This window comes from Anolis sagrei, chromosome 5 (assembly GCF_037176765.1).
Source record: "Anolis sagrei isolate rAnoSag1 chromosome 5, rAnoSag1.mat, whole genome shotgun sequence".
NCBI classification, from domain to species: Eukaryota; Metazoa; Chordata; class Lepidosauria; order Squamata; family Dactyloidae; genus Anolis; species Anolis sagrei.
The window spans coordinates 173,434,700-173,457,430 of record NC_090025.1 but is presented as its reverse complement, the minus strand read 5'-3'; the positions used below and the strand labels follow the sequence as shown (position 1 = coordinate 173,457,430).

General features: G+C 42.1%; 1 protein-coding gene across 2 annotated transcripts in view; it reads right to left on the bottom strand.

Annotated features, from left to right (window-relative positions):
• Positions 1 to 14,615, bottom strand: part of ADCK2 (aarF domain containing kinase 2) — a 200,710-nt gene extending 186,095 nt beyond the window's left edge. The window contains exons 1-8 of one of the 2 annotated variants that reach the window (XR_010910055.1): positions 12,176 to 14,615; positions 11,924 to 12,070; positions 11,497 to 11,625; positions 10,335 to 10,430; positions 9,594 to 9,845; positions 7,883 to 8,011; positions 7,619 to 7,672; positions 5,132 to 6,341 (exon numbers count right to left, since the gene is read on the bottom strand). Coding sequence is in view for 1 of the 2 variants with exons in the window: in XM_060776836.2 (XP_060632819.2) it covers positions 6,201 to 6,341; positions 7,619 to 7,672; positions 7,883 to 8,011; positions 9,594 to 9,845; positions 10,335 to 10,430; positions 11,497 to 11,625; positions 11,924 to 12,070; positions 12,176 to 13,120 (1,893 nt within the window). In the remaining variant the exon portion in view is untranslated. Of the gene's footprint in view, positions 1 to 4,430; positions 6,342 to 7,618; positions 7,673 to 7,882; positions 8,012 to 9,593; positions 9,846 to 10,334; positions 10,431 to 11,496; positions 11,626 to 11,923; positions 12,071 to 12,175 lie in introns of those variants that run through there. The other variant, XM_060776836.2, reaches the window with a different exon arrangement.
• Between the last annotated feature and the right edge of the window lie 8,116 nt (positions 14,616 to 22,731).

The window sequence follows — 22,731 nt, the reverse complement described above, 5'->3', positions numbered from 1 at the left end:
ATATACTTATTTGTTTATTTATATTGTAATGCTGCATTTAATTTTGCCATGTCTACAGGCCACTCTGAGTCCCCTTCAGGGTGAGAAGAACAGGGTAGAAATATAGTAAATAATAAGTAAAATAATGAATAACTTATTTGGATTACTGTGCTTCAAGGTAATAGGTGGATGATGTTTATATTACTTCCATCAGATTTGTCCGACAAGATTTCTGGTTCACTCTTTCAGGGCCCTAAAGAACACGTTCTGATCAAATTTGAACAACTGCAACAGTCACGGAAAGGGAAAAAACATCCTCAGACACAAGAAACGCCCCTCTATGACATTATCGATTATGAAGATAGCAGGTGGCAGCCATTGGCTCCAGGAGATGGGGTGCTAGCTCCATGGGAGAAGAATGGGCGACGGTATGGCCCAGGCATTATCCTCCAGGTTATAGAGGCTGAATCACCTCATTCAGGTAGTGGTTGCATCTATCCCTAGGATCCGCTTTGCTTGTTTAAAATCTGTATGAGAAAGGTAGAACAATATCACTGATATATTGCTTATCTTGTGCGATATAGTCTGTTCAGATCAGTGCCCTGTCATGTGACAGAATGGCTATACTCCCTACTCCCTGGAATGGCAATATTGCTGTATTTGCCTAGTAAAGTAGGTTTCCCCTGACATTAAGTCTAGCCGTGTCCAACTCTGGGGGGTGGTGCTCATTTCTATTTCAAAGCCAAAGAGCCAGCTTTGTCCGTAGACACCTCCAAGGCCATGTGGCCAGCATGACTACATGGAGCACTTTCACCTTCCCACCAAGGTGGTACCTATTGATCTACTCACATTTGCATGTTTTCAAACTGCTAGGTTGGCAGAAGCTGGGCCGAACAGCAGGAGCTCAACCCGCTTCCCAGATTCGAATCACCAACCTTTTGGTCAGCAAGTTCAGCAGCTCAGTGCTTTAACCCACTGCGCTACCAAGGGGCCCTTGAATTTGCTTAGCTTCCTAAAAACTCAAAATGAAGTGGAAGCTAATAATTACGGAGTGGAACCAAACCATTTAAAGTAGTGCTAGTTTACAATTGCCCCATTTTCTACTCACAATTGTGGAAATAATCTAGTGCTCTGAAAGGCCTTGTATCGAGATATGGGATGCGTAGTGCGCCCCTGGGCTTCATACAGCTATTGGGACCTCATAATGTGATGCGCGCACACACACACCAAGGCCCCAGAATTCCCCAAAGCTCAAATTCACTTTGAACTAAGTCTTCTTTTGCTTATTTTTTTTCTTTGTTGTTCTTTGGGAGTGAAATTAAGGATTTCTTTTGGTTGTCTCTGTTCAGCCTACTTCTAATTCAGTTTCTCATTTATCAGTTTGAAATTATTGCTGAATTCATGCCATTGCATCAAACTGCTTAAGGAGGTGGTTCTCAACATGTGGGTTCTAAAATAGGGTTTCTCCATTTATTTGCATTTATTTACAGTCTTCAAAAACAGCAAAGTGGTTGTTAATTTCTGGAATGGTCAGACCAAGAAAGTGCCTGCAGACATCGCTGTGAAGATCCCATCTCCTTTGAGGGAACGCATTGTCCTTGAGCTTCAGATGCCCCTGACAGCCAGGGAAATGTTAGTGGAACAGAGTCCAGATTATCCCTATGTCGTGCCACCAGGTTACAGAGCTTCAGGGTCTCGCAGGCAAAGTCATTTTGACTGGATGCAATGCCATGATACCCACGATGTCAAGTTTGCCGGCACTAGCAGCAGCCCTGCCCATCTCCCCCACTGCTGTTTCTGCTTTCCATCTTGGAAATCTGCTAGCTGCCCAGCATGTATGAGACAATCAGGTGACTCCTCAGTCCCAGAACTCAAGCTGACAAGGATGGATAAGCAACTTCCAAAGGGGAGAGTTCCCATTCTGGAAGGAGATGAGATGGAAAAGTGCAGCAAACTAAAGAAAGAAAGCAACTTTGGATTGAAATCTGATAAAAAGATGGAAAACAAAGTTACAAAGCCTAACAAGGTATGCGATCATATTAACTAAGTCAGTCAGTTAAATCCAATGTCATGAGATAAAAAAGTGTTTCCATCATTATGGGTTTGGGTTCTTTATCAATTCTGACAGGACCAACTAAAAGAAGATATAAAGGAAGGTTCTGGCCTAGCTACTAAAACAGGCAAATGCAAAACAAGAAAGGTATGTTAAGTGTGAATAAGATTAAAGGTATTCTGGAGTGTTCTTGTATATTTATTATTTATTTATTTATTTACAGTATTTATATTCCGCCCATCTCACCCCGCAGGGGACTCAGGGCGGATTACAATGTACACATATATGGCAAACATTAAATGCCAAAGACTCACAACATAAACAGTCAGAGGCTATTTAACTCTTCTGGCTGCCAGGGGAGCTGTCGCTTTCATCGTCCATCTGCGAAAATGATGAAGTACTTCCGCATTCTCTGCATCCTTTTGCTAGAGTGCTTTGCTGGAGTCTTTTTATTGCCTTTTAAATTGGTTAAATTAGCCTCCCCACACATAGGTGGTACCTAATTTTCCTACTTGACAGATGCAACTGTCTTTCGGGTTGCAATGGTTGACAACAAGCTACACAATTGGTCGGACACTCACTCCGACCCGGGCTGGCTTCGAACTCATGACCTTTTGGTCAGAAGTGATCATAATGCAGCTGACACTCAGCCCATAAAGGGATTGTGTTTGGTTGAGGGAGGAATGTTGGAATGGTTTCAGCATTGGACTCCAACTTTGGAGGACATGATTCAGATTCTTCCCAGCCATGGAAGCCTACAAGCAGACCTTTGACGTGCCACGTGTTCTCTGCCTTAGAGGAAACTAAAAGCAGCCCTTTTTAAACAGATCTTCCCAAAACCCTGTGAAAGGTTTGCCTGAGGGCTCCATTAAGTCAAAAGTACAACCTTAGGTCACACAACAACAAAGCTGGGGCTAACAGTAGGAGCTTACTCTATGCCCCGAATTCGAACCACTGATCTTTCGGTTAGCAAGTTCAGCAGTTCAGTGGTTTAAGCTGCTGCACCACCAGGGGGGCCTGATACATATGAGGGTTGAATGAAAAGTTATGCCTCCACCTTCATTACTTGGGTTTGGATGGGAATATTTTAATAAATCAAACATGAAAATAATCCTTAGAATGTGCTCCTTAACTACCACTATTAACTTTTCCACATAATCATCAGACAATTGGATACATTTCTGCCAACAATGGACATGTTTTCTGAAGCTGTCATGGAAGAAGTCAACACTCTGTTTCTGCAACCAGCGTCTCACAGTTCTCTCAACATCTTCACAGATTTCCCCGCAGATCTTCTTTCATTGTTGGGAAAAGAAGGAAGTCAGACGGTGTTAAATCTGGACTGTATGGAGGATACCGTATGGTGGTGCAATCCAGTCTCTGAAGTTCTGCTGTGGTGGCATATGAAGTGTGTGGTCTGGCATTGTCATGCTGCAGGAAAACATTTCCCTTTTCCTTTTGGACACTGGTTAGGTGTCGTTTCAAAGTTCGCAGTGTTGTGATATAACGCTCTGAATTTATTGTTGTTCCACGTTCAGGGAAATCAACATGGATAACACCATCTGCATCCCACAAAACTGTTGCCATGATTTCTCCAGCTGAGGGCTGTGTCTTTAATTTCTTTTTCTGAGGCGAATCTTTGTGTCGATATTCCATAGACTGACACTTGGGGTGACACTTTCTGCTCTCAAGAATTCAATGACTGTCCATTGCTTAAGTTGCATTGACTGACCATCTGTGCAGGGTTCCATACTTTGCACTTTAACAACACAACTGTTCAATGCTAAGGCTTCCCCCCCCCCCCAAATGGAACTGTAGAGGAGAGTCTACTGAACAAGCCAGTACCTGCCGCATACCAGTACTGCCATCTGTTGAGGAGTTACGCAGGTGGAGGCATTACTTTTCAATCAACCCTCATATGTCTAAATCTGAATCTATCCCTCTGGCTGAGACCTTGCATAAAAAAAAGTGTAACTTAACATTTGCAGACTTACACTTCAGTTGTATTATGACAGCTTGTTACAGAATCACATGCAATTAGATGTGCAACTATATAATTGATGCACAGTGGTACCACATCCATAACATCTCTTTTGTGGACTCAACTGAAAACAGATGTCATCCATTGGCCAAAAAGCCCTACAACTGCATGCATAAAATGCCATCAGGATGCCAGCATATGCTTTTATGGTGTGCTCCTTGATGTCATTGCCCTAAATAAAATACACAAGAAGGAATTATTACTGCCTCTGAAAAGAGTGACAGTTGAACAGTTCCTCGGGTCTCAGAGGCCTTTCTTTGAGAGGATAATGGATGGCTATCACAAACTGCATCTAGTATGGCCAGTGAGAAGTATGCAGTCTCATTCCCATCCATATGAAACCAAACTCAAGACATCTTCTGGTGTTAAACCATTTATTATTAATTCCAGCTTTTCCACTAGCAATGGTTACATTCAGAAGCGCATCCAACTTTTTGGTTAAAAAGAAGTAAATACTTTGGTCAATGGCAATACATTTTACACAGAAGTATCTGCTTAGCTATTCAGAACACAGTATAAAAGAATAAAGAAGCTATATTGCTAATGCTCTTTAGATTAGAAGATAGAAAAAAATAGTTTCCTTTCCCCCTGCAACTTGTAGAATTCCTCACCCACCACGGCCAGGCTTCTTTTTAGACAAAAAAGCCAACTACACAAAAGATGGCTTTAAAAAAGAAAACATGGTTTTATTTTCTTGTAATGCAAAACACCAATAGGAAATTAATACTATTTGCTTTTCAATATGAAAACTGATAGTTTGACATAGAAGGTATCCTTGCCCTTAGGTTTCCTTAAAAGTGAGCAAGGAAAATGCTGAATCTATTATGCTTTCCTTGACACTGATGGCAATAGGCAGGCTCTTCATTTATTCCAGCTGTTTGGGAGAGTCACCTTTCCAAAACTGTTTTTTAAAGGAATCCCAATACATTCAGGGCAGCATTCTGTTACTTGCCTATGCCAGTGTACGATACATATGTGCGTGTATTTTTAGATTGAGATGGTTAGTATTTCCTTCTTCCTCTGATGCCCTCAAGACTCACTGTGCCCTCAAGACTCACTGCAGTAGCCATTCCTGACAGCCATTCAGTTGTTGATAGAGAGCAGATGGGATCAGACAAGCATCACCAGGAGCAGACTGATGACATCATATGCTAAGGATCTCCCAGTTAGATGGAACCTGTCTCTGTTTGTGTCCACCTATGGAAACATAGCTAGATGCTTCAATGATTCCTTTCAGCAACAGAATAGCCAAGAGGGGGGTTATCACAGTGAAATGTTAAGTTCTGGGGCTGGTGACAGGAAAAGTACCATGGATTTTCTGCATGCAGAACTACAGTCTTGCAGGATCTTGGCCACTGTTTACTAATTCTAACTTATAGCAAAGGAGGATGCCAACAGAGTTCTTCATGTTGAAGGTATACCATTGAAGTGTGAGGGAACAGGGCCCTTCCACACAGCTGAATAAAATCGTACATTTTCTGCTTTGAACTGGAATATATGGCAGTGTGGACACAAATAACCCAGTTCAAAACAGATATTGTGGGATTTTCTACCTTGATATTCTGGGTTATGTGTGAAAGGGCCCCCAGGCAGAACCACCTCTGAACCCACACCAGGGAGCATGACAACACCCAAAGGTAAATGGTTTCACAGTTGCAGTGCTTTGCTGCATACAGTCAAGTTTGGGCTGCAGGAGGCTTTCCCTAATCAGTCACAGCATAGAGCAAGCAAAAATCCCTAGTTATCTTTAGTCTCTAGAAGAAAATAGTAGTGTGGATTCCTTAATGCTCTACTGGCCTTCCCAATATGTTGGGAGATGGTGCTGTAAAATGGGGCAATTCCTGATGTCATCTTCAATCTCTGATCAGAGATAACATGGTGATTAAAGAAAGAGCAAGTTTAGGAGCGTCCTTGGAGCAAGATTTGGGCAGAAACATCCCCCAGACCTCTGAGTTTAAGCCCACAGTCTGAGAGTTCCTCTCCTCCACTTTTGGAGTATCAGTCCCAAAATCTTACATTGTGCATGGCCAGTGAAGTTGTAGTCTAACAAAATAGATTTTACAAGCCCGAGTCCAACATGGTTGATCTAGGCCACCAACAAACCTGCAGTGCCTCGCTCTATTGCTACTACAGAGGAGTGCTTGAAGGTTTGATGAGAAGAGGTTTAGCTGCCTTCAGGATATCCAGTTCAGGATCCAGGGAGCGACCAAGACCTTCCAAAACCATGATGGCAAAGACAACTGAAGCAAAGTTGCTCTCCAGTTTCACCTGAAACACAAAATGTACCAATTAGTAAAAGCTAACCACTAATCCACTAACAGTTGTTGTAATATTTTAAAGGTTTTAATGTAGTATTAATTAATTTTAGTTTCAATGTTTATTTTAATTGTATGTTGTTTTTATTGCATTGAATAGTTGCCTATGTGTAAAGTTGCCTTGAGCCCCCTTCAGGGTTCAGAAGGGCAGGGTATAAATATTGTAAATAATAAAGAAACAACAATCCCATAAAACAGAATGCAAACTGTTGATATTTTCAATATCAGGATTCAGATTGACTTACAGAATATTAAAACCACAACAAATGAAAAATACAACAATACCAGTAAAATGCTTATTTAGAATTATTTGGAAAAAAAGTATGCAATGTAGATTTGTTGATGATATTGCTGGTTCCTTAAGGCTTTAACCCACCTCAGCCATCCTAGCTTGGGCTTTCCACCCTCCAACCAATTTCCATGACCTTACCAAATCTTGTATCCTGAAGCTAATCCTTGGAACCAATGATGCAGCCCATTTTCTTTGGTCTTAACACCCTTTCTATCTGAGGCCCCTTCCACACAGAGGAATAAAGTCCTACAGTATCTGCTTTGAACTGGGATATATGGCAGTGTGGACTCAGATAACACAGCGGATATTTTGGGTTATTCTGCCTTGATATCCTGAGTTATATGGCTGTGTGGAAGGGCCCTGAGAGGCTCTGGTGTGTTTGAGAGGCAATTAGTAATTTTTGGTGTAGCCCTTCCCATGAAGGATACAACTATGTGGAATGGAAAAGCATTTGGAAAGAGAATTTAAAGGAACACAGGGAAGTTTTTATTCCTCAGTTCATCTACTTCCAACAGATTGAAGAGAAGCAACAGATACAGGATCTAATTAAGAGCAGTTTCCTGAATAGCTCAATTTTTACTTCTATGTCTTAACCTTAAAATCTCCAATGTATGTGGACAATCCTCAGGAATGTCTCAAAACAACAACAATAACAATAATGACAACAATAAATAAAACTTTTTTTATACCCCGCCACCATCTATCATAGGGTGGCTTACAAAATAGCACACAAAGATGCCATACATAAAATACATAATACATAAAATAAAATGCATCAACATGAAAACAATAATAGCATTACTGTTATGTTTGTATGAAATCTTAAGAGCATGAAATCGTAAGAATTCTGAGTTCAGGATCAATTGGACATCCTTTAGCTGGCATGACATCATGCAATAATAAAGAGGAACCTACTCAAATGTTCAAAACATCCTCACCTGGTGGGTCATCAGGAGCTTGAAAACACTGGACAGTAGGCTCGCAACTTGGAGCTGAAAAGCAAATTGTTGGAAATGCCATTCAGTTAATTCATCAGGATGCCTTAGTTACTATAATTTGGCATTGATTTTAATAGATCTTAAAATTAAAGTGTGAAGACTGAAAATTATAGCTGGCATCATGTTAATGAGTTACTCAGATTTCAGTGCAATTACAACACACACCATCAATAGAAAGCCATGTTTTAATTCCAATCTGCTCACCTTTCCAAGTGCGATAGTGTTGCTCCTGGCCTCCTTCACTAACTGGGCCATATCAGCTTTGAATTTCTCCACATTCTTGCACTGATTAGCCCTGGCGTGATGAAGAATTAACTCTGCCACTCTTTCCCCCTGTGGAATAAACCATGGCAGTTGGCTACTCAACTGAGTCAGGCACTAGAAATGCAGAACGACCAGAAGATTTCTTCCCATTACCAGCCATTCTATTGCTTCACTGAATTTAAGGAAGTGTTTCTCAACCTGTTAGGGATATTTCAGAGAGGTTGCCAAAGACAATCAGAAAATACATAGTTCTGATGGTATTAGGAACCCCTTTGGCAGAGAAGGCTGAAGATCTCTCCGCCTGTCTTTCTCTTCCTTTTTGGAAACAGATGGCAAATCTTCCCACCAAAAGCCCTCCTCCTGCTATGATTGGCTGGCTCTCAGCCAAGGGGAAGGCTGTTTTTGAGAGAGACTTCAAGTGAGGTGGAGAGGGGAGAGCAGGCATGCTCAGTGCAGTGCTCTCTGGAGGTAGGTAAACTATATCTCCCCTGAATCACTGTCAATTCCTCCCAAATCCCTCCAGTATTTTCTGTTGGTCATGGGGGTTCTGTGTGGGAAGTTTGGCCCAATTCTATCTTTTGTGAGGTTCAGAAAGCTTTGATTGTAGGTCAACTATAAATCCCAGCAACTACAACTCCCAAATGACAAAATTATTCCCTCCCAACCCCACAAGTATTCAAATTTGGGCATATCAGATATTTGTGCCAAATATGGCCCAGTGAATGAAAATATATCCTGCATATCAGATATTTACATTACAATTCATAACAGTAGCAAAATTACAGTTATGAAGTAGCTACGAAAATAATTTTATGGTTGGGGGTCACCACAACATGAGAAACTGTATTAAGGGGTCACGGCATTAGGAAGGTTGAGAACCACTGAATTAGGGGATAATTTGTTCAAATTCATATCTCATATCTAAACCATGAATGAATGCAGCTTTATTTATATCCCGCCCTATCTCCCAAAGGGACAAAACAAGACAATAACATAAATAATAATGAAACATATAACAAGTCAAACAATTTAAATCACCAAAATAAAAAAAATCATAATAAATAAGATGGAATATACGAAGCTTGAAGACCAAAGGACAGAATGATCCAATGAACTAGATCCCAAAAAGCCTCCGTGCAGACACACACTGATTTCTGAACCATGGTTGGGCCTTGGTGACAAGACTCAATCCCATTCCTCACTTCTTCAATGCATACATTCTCCATACATCGCTATCAAACATGTGTAGTGTTATATCTGCCTTATCAATAACCATCGTTAGTATTAGTTCTATGGATCACTTTTATCCAAGGTTTTCAAAACTACTTCAAAATTCTGATTGTGAACTCTAAAGAATACAAGTGTTAACTGTGATTCGTAGTAATACAGAGCAACAGAGCAGTATGTCACACTATAAAAATAATGCTGGTTAATTCGTTAAAGAAATTTCCTTCACATATGTGAAGAGATAATACAATCATTTGTACACATTTTTTCCATATCTCTGGCCAATGTATGAAAAAGAAAGTTATCTTGCTGACCAAGGTAAAACTAGTGGGCCCATAGTCCAAAGAACATGCACTGACCCCACTGCAATGTTTTCCCTAGGCACCTCATAAGCCCAAAGGCCTACCTGGGAATCAAGGCTCACCTGTCCTAAGACCACAGCTGTGAAGACTGCCCGGAAATTCTCAAGATCAGCCGCCTGCAACTCAGCTACAATTCCTGCATCCAGAAGCACTAGTCGGAGTGGGGAAGGAGAAGGCTGCACTTCCAGAATGAGCGTGTCCAACAAGTCCACGATGACTGACTGGTCCTCCAGATGGTCACTGAAGAGATCTGCTCCCTGAACTAGGACATTTCCAGGATGCAGATCAGCATGGACAAAGTTATCAACAAACACCTAAAAATGACAAATCATAGCATTGAAAGAATGCAGCCTTAACATTTCTAATAGAGCACTTGGCTTAGTATGAACTTCTGGTTGTCAAGATCTTCAGAGAAGGTTCTCCTGAGACTGTCACCCCCCTCAGAGGCCTGCTTGATGAATTCCTGGAAGAGGACTTTCTCCACCTATGTTGCTTCCATGCAAAGATATATATTCAGAATTGCAATCAATTCCCATTCTCACTGTGTTTAGGACAAATGTGAAGGCACATCTTTCTACTTTTTGCAACTGCTTTACCAATCACTATGGTGATTCTGAATGCGTGATTAATTTTAATGGAACTATCTTATATATTTTATTTGATTTTAATTTTTGTTGATTTGCTTTAATTATGTTAGCCACCTTGAATACCATTTGTTTTTTTAAAAAAATAGGAAAGCAAGATTTTAAAAATCTAAAAGTCCATAATATTTGAACTACCAATTCCTTTTCCTAAAGACTTACCATCTTTAGAAGCATGTCCATACCCATCTTGGCTAATTTTCTCCGTAACTCCATTGTGGCCTCTGTGTGCAAATAATGAGATATTGGTTTGCTCTCCTGAAACAAAGACAAAGTTAAATCAGGAAGGGCTCACAAATTCTTTACAACAATCTTAAGAGTGACACTGTAGGCACTTCAGCACGGAATGTGAATGTTTCAATAGAGAAGATACAACCCATTTACTCAATATGATGTGCTCCTGGTTGTTCAGTACTATTTCATTTTGTTCCATAATAATATCCTTTTTAAAAAAATTCTGACCAGGAAAGTTTTGTGTGTGTGTGTGTGTATGTCAGAAGTGACTTGAAAAACTGCAAGTTGCTTCTGGTGTGAGAAAATTGGCCGTCTGCAAGCATGCTGCCCAGGGGACACCTGGATATTTTTGTTGAGCGAGTGGGCTTATTAACAAAAGACCCTCTCCATGAATGTGTAGCAGAGTAACTTATTAGTAGCAGTGTGACCCAACACCAGTAGCCCAAAGTGATAAAAAGAACAAAAACACAGAGACCAATGTTATTTCTTCCTTATGAGGCTTTCCTTTATAACAAAATAATATGGTTGCACCATTTACAAGAACAAGGTTTCAACAGAAATAAAGTTCAACCGTCACACTAGAGCTTCTCATACCATGGCTTATCTCACAGACTAAGGCCTACCTCACACTGTAAGGCCTTCTCACAGAGTGAGACCTTTCTCCCACTGAGGCAAACTAACACAGAGGCCGACTAAACTACAGACACACCTACTTATATAGAACTGCATCTTTTGCTGAGTCGTTGCATTCATTCAACACTTTCAGTGCTTAACTCACATTTCTATAATTAAAGATACCTAGTTAATATTTCTGACAATTTCTCCATACTGTGCGAGGCCTCTCTCATGCCCCTACATGAGAAGCTGGAGCTGACAGATGGGAGCTCACCCACAGTTAAGGGTCTTACCCAGGCATGGGCAAACTTCAGCCCTCCAGATGTTTTAGATTCCAACTCCCACCATTCGTAACAGTCTCAGGCCCCTTCCTTTTCCCCCTCAGCCGATTAAGGGGTCTGAGGCTGTTAGGAATGGTTGGGGTTAGGAGTCCAAAACACCTGGAGGGCCAAAGTTTGCCCATACCTGGTCTTACCTCAAAGGTTTCCACTAGTATGTTTCTTGTCACAAAAGGATGGAGCGGTTTTGGGAACTTCACATAATCGACATCTCGGAAGTTGAAATGGAAGCGTTCTAGGTTCCTTGCTTCATACCGCAAGTCAATCTAAGAGGAGCAAGGAAAGGATATGAAAGAAAGGTGCCTCATGTAAACATTGCACAGGTTCTGTAACACAAAGGAGAGTTCAGCCAAAATGAGCCTCTAAATCAGGCATGGGCAATCTTCGGCCCTCCGGTAGGCTGTTAGGAATGGTGGGAGTTGAAGTCCAAAACACCTGGAGGGCCGAAGATTGCCCATACAAGCTCTAAATGCTATGAAAAATATTGTAAAATCTTGATTTCAGTGACAATAGAAAATAATAAGATTGTAGAAGATTGATATTCAAAACATAACTGGTTCCCACCTGCTGAATCATGAGCTTCTCAAACTCCTCCACAATCTCGGTCAGACTCAGCCACTTAACACCTGGGAGAAGCTCAATGAATCTACTACTCATCTTCATAAGGAACAGATCCATTTGGACTTGTTGAACTAATCCAGGGTGCAGCACCTGTAGAAGAGCGAAAAAGATAACCAGGTCATGCTTGGAAAATTGTGAGAGTTGCAGTTAAAACAAGGAACTTTCCTACTCTTCCACTGGCTGATAATAGTTTACCTTAATGGCCACTGGAAAAAGTTGGTCTCTCTTTGGAGAAGATGAAGGTGCATTTGGATATCCAGACACAGAACTCCAATCACCACTTCCACGGATGCCATCTGTATGATGCAACCAACGGTCACCATATCCTTCTGGAATATGTTCATGCTTCTGCTTCCAAAGCCATTCAAAGAATCCTTTAAAACCCAAGACCTGCCAGGATTCCAAGGCAGAATCAAATCCAGAGCTCTTTGAAAGATCCTTCACCGCTGGCTCTCCAAGAGCAGAGATGTCCACGTAAGCTTTATATACCTGGGCAACGCAACCAGATCCTACAGGTTCCTGGCTTTCAAATGTGAAGACCTTCTCCCAGCCTCCCCCAAATTCTGTTGTCAAAGAACGCTTGGTGTAATCCCAAGAGTGAGGGACAACCTTGATGTGCAGCTTGGAGAACTTGAGGCAGAAGTCTTCCGAAAAGAGATCCCGCCTGGTGCTGGCCCATTGCCCCAGTTTGATGAACGTGGGGCCAGATGACTCTGTCGCTTTTAGCAGAAGATGGATCCAGAGCGAGGCAAAACTTGGAGAGATGTAGGTGAAGGGGTAGAGCCAAAGCAACGGGCCAAACTTTAGCAGCAAGACGCAGGCTCGGATCACAAAGGAAAAGGCGACCCCAACTCGCCGGAAGAAAGCAGCATTATCAGGAAGGATATGGATTTTTCTTTGAGGGTGAAGACCAGATATATTGTCACACTTTGCGTCCTGAGAAGAGCCTCCAATTCCCCAGCACAACAGAGTAATCCGTATCAGGCCTTTCCCTCTGAACCGCCTTCGGATCTCACTGCTGGAGGAATCCCCAACAGACCTTCTCCCCCAGTTTCTTAAACAACACAAAGACTTCCTCAGAGGGAGCCATCGGACCTTAGAGAGAAAAACCCGGGAAGCGTAATAATAGCATGAAGCCATCTTGCAGTAGAGGAGGAGGTGCAGGAGAAAAACAAAAGGGAGAAAACATTGGAGAATATGAACACAAAGAGTTTCAACACAGGGAGGTTCAAGTCAAGAACATCATCATCACAACTGAAGTGTGTTCTCACCTACTCTTGTCAGAGCTTGAATTCTGGCTTTTATGCAATATATGCCAAAGACATGACAACACACACCCTTTCAGTCATCAGGCTCTAACTTTATCACATCTGGAGCAGCAGAAAACACAGAAATCCTTATTCCTTCAATCACAGTGTGTTGTTTACTTTGACCCCTTGTCTTACTCTACTGCCAAGTATGCCTGCCCTCTTTGGCACAAATCTGTCCATGCGAAGCAGGTGAACACAGCATTGAACATGCAGAATAATCACAGGATGTGTTAAACCTATACCTATTGATAGACTCTACAAGCTAGCTAGTACTGCCCCCCCCCAACTGATGTACAAGGGGCAGTTGCTGCTAACTGTGAGAGAAATAAGGTTGAATACTGTGAAAGCCATCCACTACATAGCTATCAGCTTCCTCCCAGCAGACTCAAATCAAGGAAAAGTCTCATGAGAACCACCAATCCTCTTAATGTTCCCACAGCAATAGCAAGACTATCCCTCTGGGCAGCTAAACCAGGAAATCCCAATTGGATGGTCCCCTACGAGGGTCTTCCTCCAGGGGCAAACCAAGAGTGGGCAACTTGGAAGTCCCTGAACAGACTCAAAAGTGGAGTGAGCAGATCATAAGACAACCTGTCAAAGTTGCACTCCCTAAAAGAATCCTCCAACTTGTGCAACTGTGGAGCAGAACAAACAACTCTGCATCTGTATGCTTATCCATGATGTCCTGCCTCATGCACAGAGGAAGAATTGTTGGGAGCTACAAACAATGTGGTCACTGTTGCCCATTTCTGGTCAAAAGCTATTTAGCCGCTTGTGCTCGTTCTATTTGTATCAGTTTTCATACTCAATTATGCAATGCTTTTGATACAAAATACACAAAAACTTAAACCCCCGGGAACAAGAGGCTCCAATGTCAACCAGTCAACAGCTCTGCTCAGATCTCCCAAAATTGGGGTGACTGTGGTTTAATTGACTGATTGGATCCATCTATTTGTTTGGGCCGATCCTTGATTTAGTAGTCTATCCATCCACTGTCCTGGCATACATACAGAGGAAGAATTGTTCGGAGGCTGCAGACAATGCGGTCGCTGTTGCCCGTTTTTGGTCAAAAGATATTTAGCCGCTTGTGCTCCTTCTATTTGTATCAGTTTCCATACTAAATTATGCAATGCTTTTGATACAAAATCAATAAACAAAAACTTAGACCCCAGGAATGAGGAATGCACAGAGGAAGAATTGTTGGGAGCTACAGACAATGCGGTCGCTGTTGCCCGTTTTTGGTCAAAAGCTATTTAGCTGCTTGTGCTCCCGCTATCAGTATCAGTTTCCATACTAAATTATGCAATGCTTTTGATACACAATATATAAGTAAAAACTTCAACCGCAGGAATGAGAGACCCCCCCCCCCCAAGTCACCCAATCAACAGCTCTGCTCAGATCTCCCAAACTTGGGGTGACTGTGTTTAATCGATTGATTGGATCCAACCATTTGATTGAATCGATCCTTGATTTAGTAATCTCTCCATCCATTGACCATATGAATGGGAGACCCCACCAAGTCATTCAGTCAACAGTTCTGCTAGGATCTCCCAAACTTGGAGTGACTGTAGTTTCATTGATTGATTGGATCCATCTATTGGATCGAGTCCATCTTCGATTGAGTAGTCTGTCCATCCATTGAATGGGAGACCATCCAAGTCAACCTGTCCTCGAACAACTCTGCTGAGGTCTTGCAAATTCAAATAATTAAAAGACTGGAGTGGTTTCCTCGATTGACTGAGTCTTGATGGATTGAGTACAGGATCCAAAGGAAGACAGCCCACTTCTAGGTTTCACCAAATAGATCCTCGCCTCTGGATAGATCCTGGGAAACTGGATCCTTCACCAGCACCTTTTCCTTGGAAGGCAGGATTTAATGCATTCTCCTCCAACTGCAACGATGGACCGGAAGCCACCCCTGCAGGACTCCACGTGGTTCGCTCAATGCGTTCCATAAGACGCTGCAAGCAGCAGAACCCAACGTTCCATCGGGAGAACTTCCGGGAGCGGAGTCCCCGCCCCTTAAAGGGACAGCGCGGGAAAGGCAGAGCAGCCAGAGCTCATCCAAAGAGTCCTGGTTAAGATGCTCCTTTGATACCACTTTAACTGGCATGCCAAAATGCCATGGAATCGTGGGAGATGTAGCTTGGCGAGGTACCAGAGAAGACTTATAAAGTTAAAGGTTTCCCCTTGACATTATGTTTAGTGGTGCACATCTCCATTTCTAAAGAGCCGGCGTTGTCCGTAGACGCCTCCAAGATCATGTGGCCAGCATGACTGCATGGAGCCTGTAAAATTACAACTTCCATTATTCCATAGCCTTGGGCCATGGCTGTTCAAGTGGATATCTGTTCAAGCTGCATTAGTTATGTGGATACACCCAACATTATCTACAAATGTCCAACATTTCAGGAAGCAATTAATTCAATCTATTAATTACCAAATCTACAAAAGTCAAACCTACCAATATGGAGGGGTGGCTGTTTCACTGTGTTGGGTGCAGCTAAAATCAGGACTGTGACTTAGCATGATTTCGCCACTAGATGGCAGTACGCATAGTAACAATTTAACAATCTGGGTTGCTGTGAGTTTTCCCAGAACTGACCATGGAACAACAGACTGGTTCAAGATTGGGAAAGGAGTACGGCAAGGTTGTATACTCTCACCCAACCTATTCAACTTGTTTGCAGAACACATCATGCGATGTGCAGGGCTTGGCAAATCCAAGGCTGGGGTTAAAATTGCTGGAGGAAACATTAACAACCTTAGATATGCAGATGATACCACTTTGATGGCTGAAAACGAGGAGGAGTTGAGGAGCCTTCTAATCAAGGTGAAAGAAAAAAGTGCAAAAGCTGGGTTGCAGTTAAAAATAAAAAAACCCAAGATTATGGCAACAAGGCTGATTGATAACTAGCAAATAAAGGGAGAAAACATGGAAGCAGTGACAGAATTTGTATTTCTAGGAGCAAAGATTACTGCAGACGCAGACTGCAGCCAGGAAATCAGAAGACGCTTACTTCTTGGGAAGAGAGCAATGTCCAATCTCGATAAAATAGTGAAGAGTAGAGACATCACACTGGCAACAAAGATCCACATAGTTAAAGCAATGGTATTCCCCATCGTCACCTACGGATGTGAGAGTTGGACCATAAGGAAGACTGAGGGAAGGAAGATAGATGCTTTTGAACTGTGGTGTTGGAGGAAAATTCTGAGAGTGCCTTGGACTGCAAGAAGATCCAACCAGTCCCTACTTCAGGAAATAAAGCCCAACTGCTCATTGGAGGGAAGGATATCAGAGGCCAAGATGAAGTATTTTGGACACATCATGAGAAGACAAGAAAGCTTAGAGGAGACAGTGATGCTGGGGAAAATGGAAGGAAAAAGGAAGAGGGGCTGACTAAGGGCAAGATAGATGGATGATATCCTTGGAGTGACTGGCTTGACCTTGAAGGAGCTGGGGGTGGTGATGGCCAACAGGGAGCTCTGGCATGGGCTTGTCCATGAGGTCACGAAGAGTAGGAAACGACTGAACAAATAAACAACAGCATGGCCATGTTCCAGAAGCATTGTCTCTTGATGTTTCGTCTGCATCTATGGCAGGCATCCTCAAAGGTTGTGAGGTCTGTTGTAAACTAGGAAAGTGGGGTTTATATATGACAGCAAATCCCCATTTAAAGTTATTTATTGCCTTTCTCAAACTCTGATCTGAAGAAAAAACTCTTGTCTGTTTGAGGCAGGTGTGAATGTTGTAATTGGCCACCTTGATTAGCATTTAATGGCCTTGCAGTTTCAAAGTCCGGCTGCTTCCTGCCTGGGAGATCTTTTGTTGGGAGGTGATCAACTGGCCCTGCCCTAGATGCAGGCGAAACATCAGGAGAAAATGCTTCTGGAACATGCCCATACAGCCACCTTTGGTCATGAAATCCATCACAAAGAACAAAGCCTCTGGACTTTACAGACACTGCCTGGGGTTTCAGAGGAAGGAGGTCCTATGTTCCAAATGAGGCCCCTTCCACACAGCTGAATAAAATCCCACATTATCTGTTTTGAACTGGATATATATGACAGTGTGGACTCAGATAACCTAGTTCAAAGCAGACATTGTGGGATTTTCTGCCTTGATATTCTGGGTTTTATGGCTCTGTGGGAGGGCCCTGACTTAAAGCCATCTAAATTGCTGGTGTCCATATTTACTTGATGGTGCCAGTTGGTGTTATGATCAGGACATTTATTGATATTCCAATATTTGAACATCATTCAGTTGTCTTTCCTGTTCTTCTTGTAATATTTATGATTTTATCGACTCTCCTTATTTTTATATTTGCAAGCACCAAGGGCATTGCCATTTGGATGGCATATTTGCATTACAAATAAGTAAATAAGCAGTGGCAGCAAATCCCAATTTAAAGTTATTTATTGCCTTCCTCAAACTCTGATAAGGGGAATTGGCATTCTGTGCACTAACATGGTCCTGACATGTTCCACATATTTATTTATTTACTTACTGCTATTCAATTCTTCTCTCGGTATACATGGTGGTTCCTAGGGTACCTCTGCACTGTAGAATTAATGCAGTTTGGCACTAACTGAACTGTGGCTCAATGCTATGGAATCCTGGGATTTGTAGTTTGGTAAGGCACCAATCCTCTTTGGCAAAGAAGAATAAAGACCTTGTAAAAATGAAGTGGATGATCTTTTTCCTAGGCTGCAAATCGGCGGGCGCAGGAACAACAAGACAGGCAGTCAGGTTCTTTCAAGAAAGCAGTTTACTTAGAAGTCAAGCAGCTGCCTGGGTCGCCTCCTACGCAACATGGCGCCTGGTGGAAACGACACAGGCCTCAAGCCATGTGGCCTTTTTATACAGTCAAAGGGGTTCGGTTTAGGACCGCCCATTGGTTCAAAGTTGTGGTGCAGTTTAATAAACATCCAATCATCCCCTGCCACCCAAACATCCAATCACCACCCGCCACCCTTGCCAAACCCCTCCCTAACCCCATACTGCCCCCTATCCCATGAGTACTGGTAACTTCCCCAAGTTCCATTTTGTAGTTCCGCCTTATTCCCCCATTTTTTTTTAATTTTTTTTTTCCAAAACCCGTCCGACCTCGGAAGTCCAATTTTCTAGGGAAATTGGAGAAGCTTCCAGTAGACCATAATGAAATATCAAACAACCATCTTAACAGTTCTACAAATGTGAAAATGACATTATCATTCGAGTAAAACAATATAAACATTTTATGGATCCCTCCAAGTCTTACTGGGTTGAAACATAGCAACTTTTTCCACCGTTGGGGTCTGAATCATATACTTGGTACACATTTGCATGACTATGGGAGAACAACATAATACAATTATGAGGCGAAGTGGAAAGAGATAAGGGAAAAGCTGAAGAACTGGCAACACATGAATCTCTCTCTGCTAGGCAGAATCTCGATAATAAAGTCAAATGTACTCCCGAAAATGTTACACCTATTTCAAAACCTTCCGATAATTAGGAAAAAGCAGATATTTATAGACTGGCAGAAGGACATTTCAAAATTCATCTGGAACAACAAAAAACCCAGAATCAACCATGTAAACATGACTGATGACAGAAAACGTGGAGGCTTAGGACTGCCCGACCTCAAAGTATATTTTGAGGCATGTTGTCTGGAATGGATCACTGATTGGATCCAATTAAAAAACAAAAAATTACTCATGTTAGAAGGCCACGATCTCAGAACCGGGTGGCACGCCTATCTGTGGAACAACAAGGCAAGGGTGGAGAAAAACTTTCGAAACCATTTTATTCGAGCGGCCCTTTTAAAAGTATGGGACCAACATAAAGAAAGGATGTTCTCCAAGACACCACTTTGGTATTCTCCCCTGGAAGCCCACCAGAGGAAGGAATTGGGCTGGAGTTCGTGGCCGACGTATAAAGATATAACAACAAGAGAAGGAAAGGAAATCAAAATAAAACCACAGGAAGACCTAAAAGAACAACTTGGTAACACCACTTGGCTCCAGTATTGGCAATTAAAAGAATATTTCAAGATAGACAACAAAAAGGGATTCATGGAAAATCCAACGGCCTGGGATAGACTCCTAGAAAACCCCCAAAAAAAGTTTATAACAAAAGCATATAAACTACTTCTTGATTGGGCAACGGAGGAAGAACGAGTTAAGGATTACATGATTAAGTGGGCAAGATCAATTGGGAGATCGATTTCGCTAGACGAATGGAACACAATCTGGAATAGGAAAATGAAATTTACATACTCCTATGGTTTCAAGGAACATTGGTTTAAAATAATACACCGATGGTATTTAACGCCTGTCAAATTAGCAAAATTTTCTAAAAATATGAACAACAAATGCTGGAAATGCGGATTAGAAGAAGGGACATTCCACCACATGTGGTGGTCGTGTAAAAACATAAAGGAATATTGGAAGATCATCCAGGAGAACTGCCAAAAAATTCTTAAAAAAAACATCCCTCTGAAACCCAAATCCTTTCTTCTGGGACTATTAGATGAGAGGTGGGACAAAGAAACGGAAAAACTGTTTGTATACCTGATTACAGCAGCTCGCATACTGCTAGCCAAGGTCTGGAGAGTAAAAGAAATACCCTCAGAGATAGACTGGATAGAGAGAATAATCGATACAATGAATATGGACCACCTATCGTATATCCTCGCGGTCTCACGCAACACACCCATAACTGCAACAAACTGGACTCCGGTCAAGGAATGGCTCGGGGAAAAGAAAATAAAGCTATCAGTTTATTAATACAACATGATAAAGGAAACCAAATTACTCCATACTATCAGAAGACAGTAACACATATGGAAATATAAACTAGGAATATGAGAAAAGGTAGAATATATCTAAATATAAGAACAAGGAATTTAAAAAGAGGAAGATTAAATAAACACACGTTAAAACAACAGGGTACAAAGATATTAACACCTGTATTATAGTAAGTAGGAACTCGTAGATGCTATGAACAGGAGGAAATAAAAAGAAAAAAGAAAAAGGAAAATGCCTAAAGGGACAGAATAAGAGGGGGTTCTCACTCCCCATAAAATACCAGAGTAGAACGGAGAGGAAGTCAAAATTAGAGGTGGTAAACCTCTTTCTCCCCCTTTTTTTTAATTTTCGTGTTTAGTAGTGTATTTGTACTGGGAGAAGATAAGTACTATGAGGAAGTGAATGTACTAATAAATTTAGACTAAAATGTGCTTAGGCGACTCCGGTCTCTATGTTGTTATGTCTATTTAGCCAAGTTAGTCTATTGTCTGTACTTTCAACTGTAATGTCTCGTCTTGTTCTTGTCTTGTACTGTCTGTCTTTTTTATATTGTAATAATAAAATCATTAATAAAAAAAAAAAGGAGAACAACATAATACAATGAAAAATACAAACAAGCCTAGCATAAAAATCATCAATATTTCTTTTATCCATGTTCCTGAGGGCAACCAATCGGTTAACCACGAGAAGGGGGACCATCTCAGATCTTCTTTTACATTGTCATTTATTAAGTTGTGTAACGTTTCAAGATCATCCTTAATGGTAGAGTTCAGGTTATGGAACCTAACTATGCACTGGGGCCCCACCATCTTACAGAAACCTCCTTTTGCAGCCAGCAAATAGTCTAGAGCTACCTTTTGCTGCATAATCATCTGACTTAACTCTTCAACTTCAGTCTGTAAGGCCCTTACAATCTCCCCAGTGGCGTTTACACTCTTCTCCAATCTACAGGTGAGGTCTAAAATACTTCTCCTATTTTCCTGAGAGATGATCCCTGGATAGGACCCGAGCGTCAGAGTCCCAGTGAGTAATCCTCCAATCACCCTTGCCCCCTCTGAGTAGGACAAACCTTGTCCTATTATAACCTCGTCCGAGCACCCTGCCCCTAGGGGCCCTGTTTGGTAAGTTGTCCTCTTTTTCCGTGCTCGGGGTCCGGTGGATATCTTTCCTGTGAGGTGTAGAACCCGCACTGGGAAAGTCAGGTATCCAATGCCGGCACACTGATATTTCCCAGGATGGTATTTAGTAGCCCATTTATCAAAGAAAAACCATAAGTTGGGATCTCTTATCCACCATACATTTATAGGGTCCGGAAAGATTCTTACTTGGGAAGTGTATTGAAAATTTGGATATATCTCTTTCCATTCGGACTCATTTAGAAAATCCGAGAGATTATTAGTGTCATTAAGGTATGAGTAATTGTATGTACCATGGAGAAAGAAACGATCTCTACAGGCACTATAGTTCCCCATTTCATCAAAAATCCTTTGTATCCCCTTGGCAAAACTTGGTTGTTTTTCTTTTGTGCCAAAACAGAAACACAAACCTCTGGTGGCTTTTCGGAATCTAATCAGTGTACTCCTATCGTTTCCCGCCCTATTGGAAATATTAGTAAATAGCCCTGGGGGCTGATCATTGTTTATTCGGTATAAGTCGTCCAAGACTGGTTGGGGTTCATTAAACACATCAGGGAGAAAGGCAAAATCCCCTACCCTCCGGGGGTGCTCATAAATCAGTGTCACATTTTTCCCATGTACCTTGAACATTTCGCTGGCATGGAGAGTAAACCAATTCCCAAGGGTCGGTGCAAACATGCTAAACAACACTATAAACCCAAACACCGTTCTCCGTCCCACCGGCCCTCTAGTCTCCCTCCTTCCCATGAGGACATTTTTCCACCAACTCCAGGAGAATGCTTTCGGTGGGCCACGCTGGGACATACTTGACCAACGGCGTTCTGTTGTTCCCGAAGGGGTCAGCTTCATGGCCTTGTTGTCCCCTTAGGGTGTTGCCGGACAATCCTGAGTCTTAATCCACTCGGATCGGTTCCTCCTACCCTCCACGTAGGTGGGGCTTGCTTTATGCGGGTATAATGAATCCAGGGTTTAATCTCCCTAACTTTTACTGCGGTTGGGGTTGACAATATCATCATATATGGCCCTCTCCACTTTGGCCCCAAAGGGTCAATCTTCCATTCCTTTACTAAAATCTCATCACCTGGTGAAAAACAATGCAGAGGTGTGGTAGGATAAGGAGGATGGAGATCTGCAACATATTGAGCTAACTTTTCCAATTGCTTTCCCAAAGCTCGTAACTGTCCCTCCGTTTGCTCTCCTCCTACTACATGGGCCTCTGCCCCTTGCATTAAATGTTTCTCAAATTGAGTGGAGGTCTCCCATACAGCCTTTCATAAGGAGACAGTCCTGTCCTCCGGTGCGGAGTACACCTGACTGTTAGCAATGCCATTGGCAGGGCGACTGGCCATTGTAGCCCAGTCTCTTGGCAAATTTTGGAAATTGCTGACTTTAAAGTCCTATTCATCCTTTCAACCTTAGCTGATGATTGAGGTCTATACGCGCAATGCAATTTCCACTTTGTTCCTAATAGGACGGCCAATCCCTGTATGGTTTTATGGACAAAAGCTGGGCC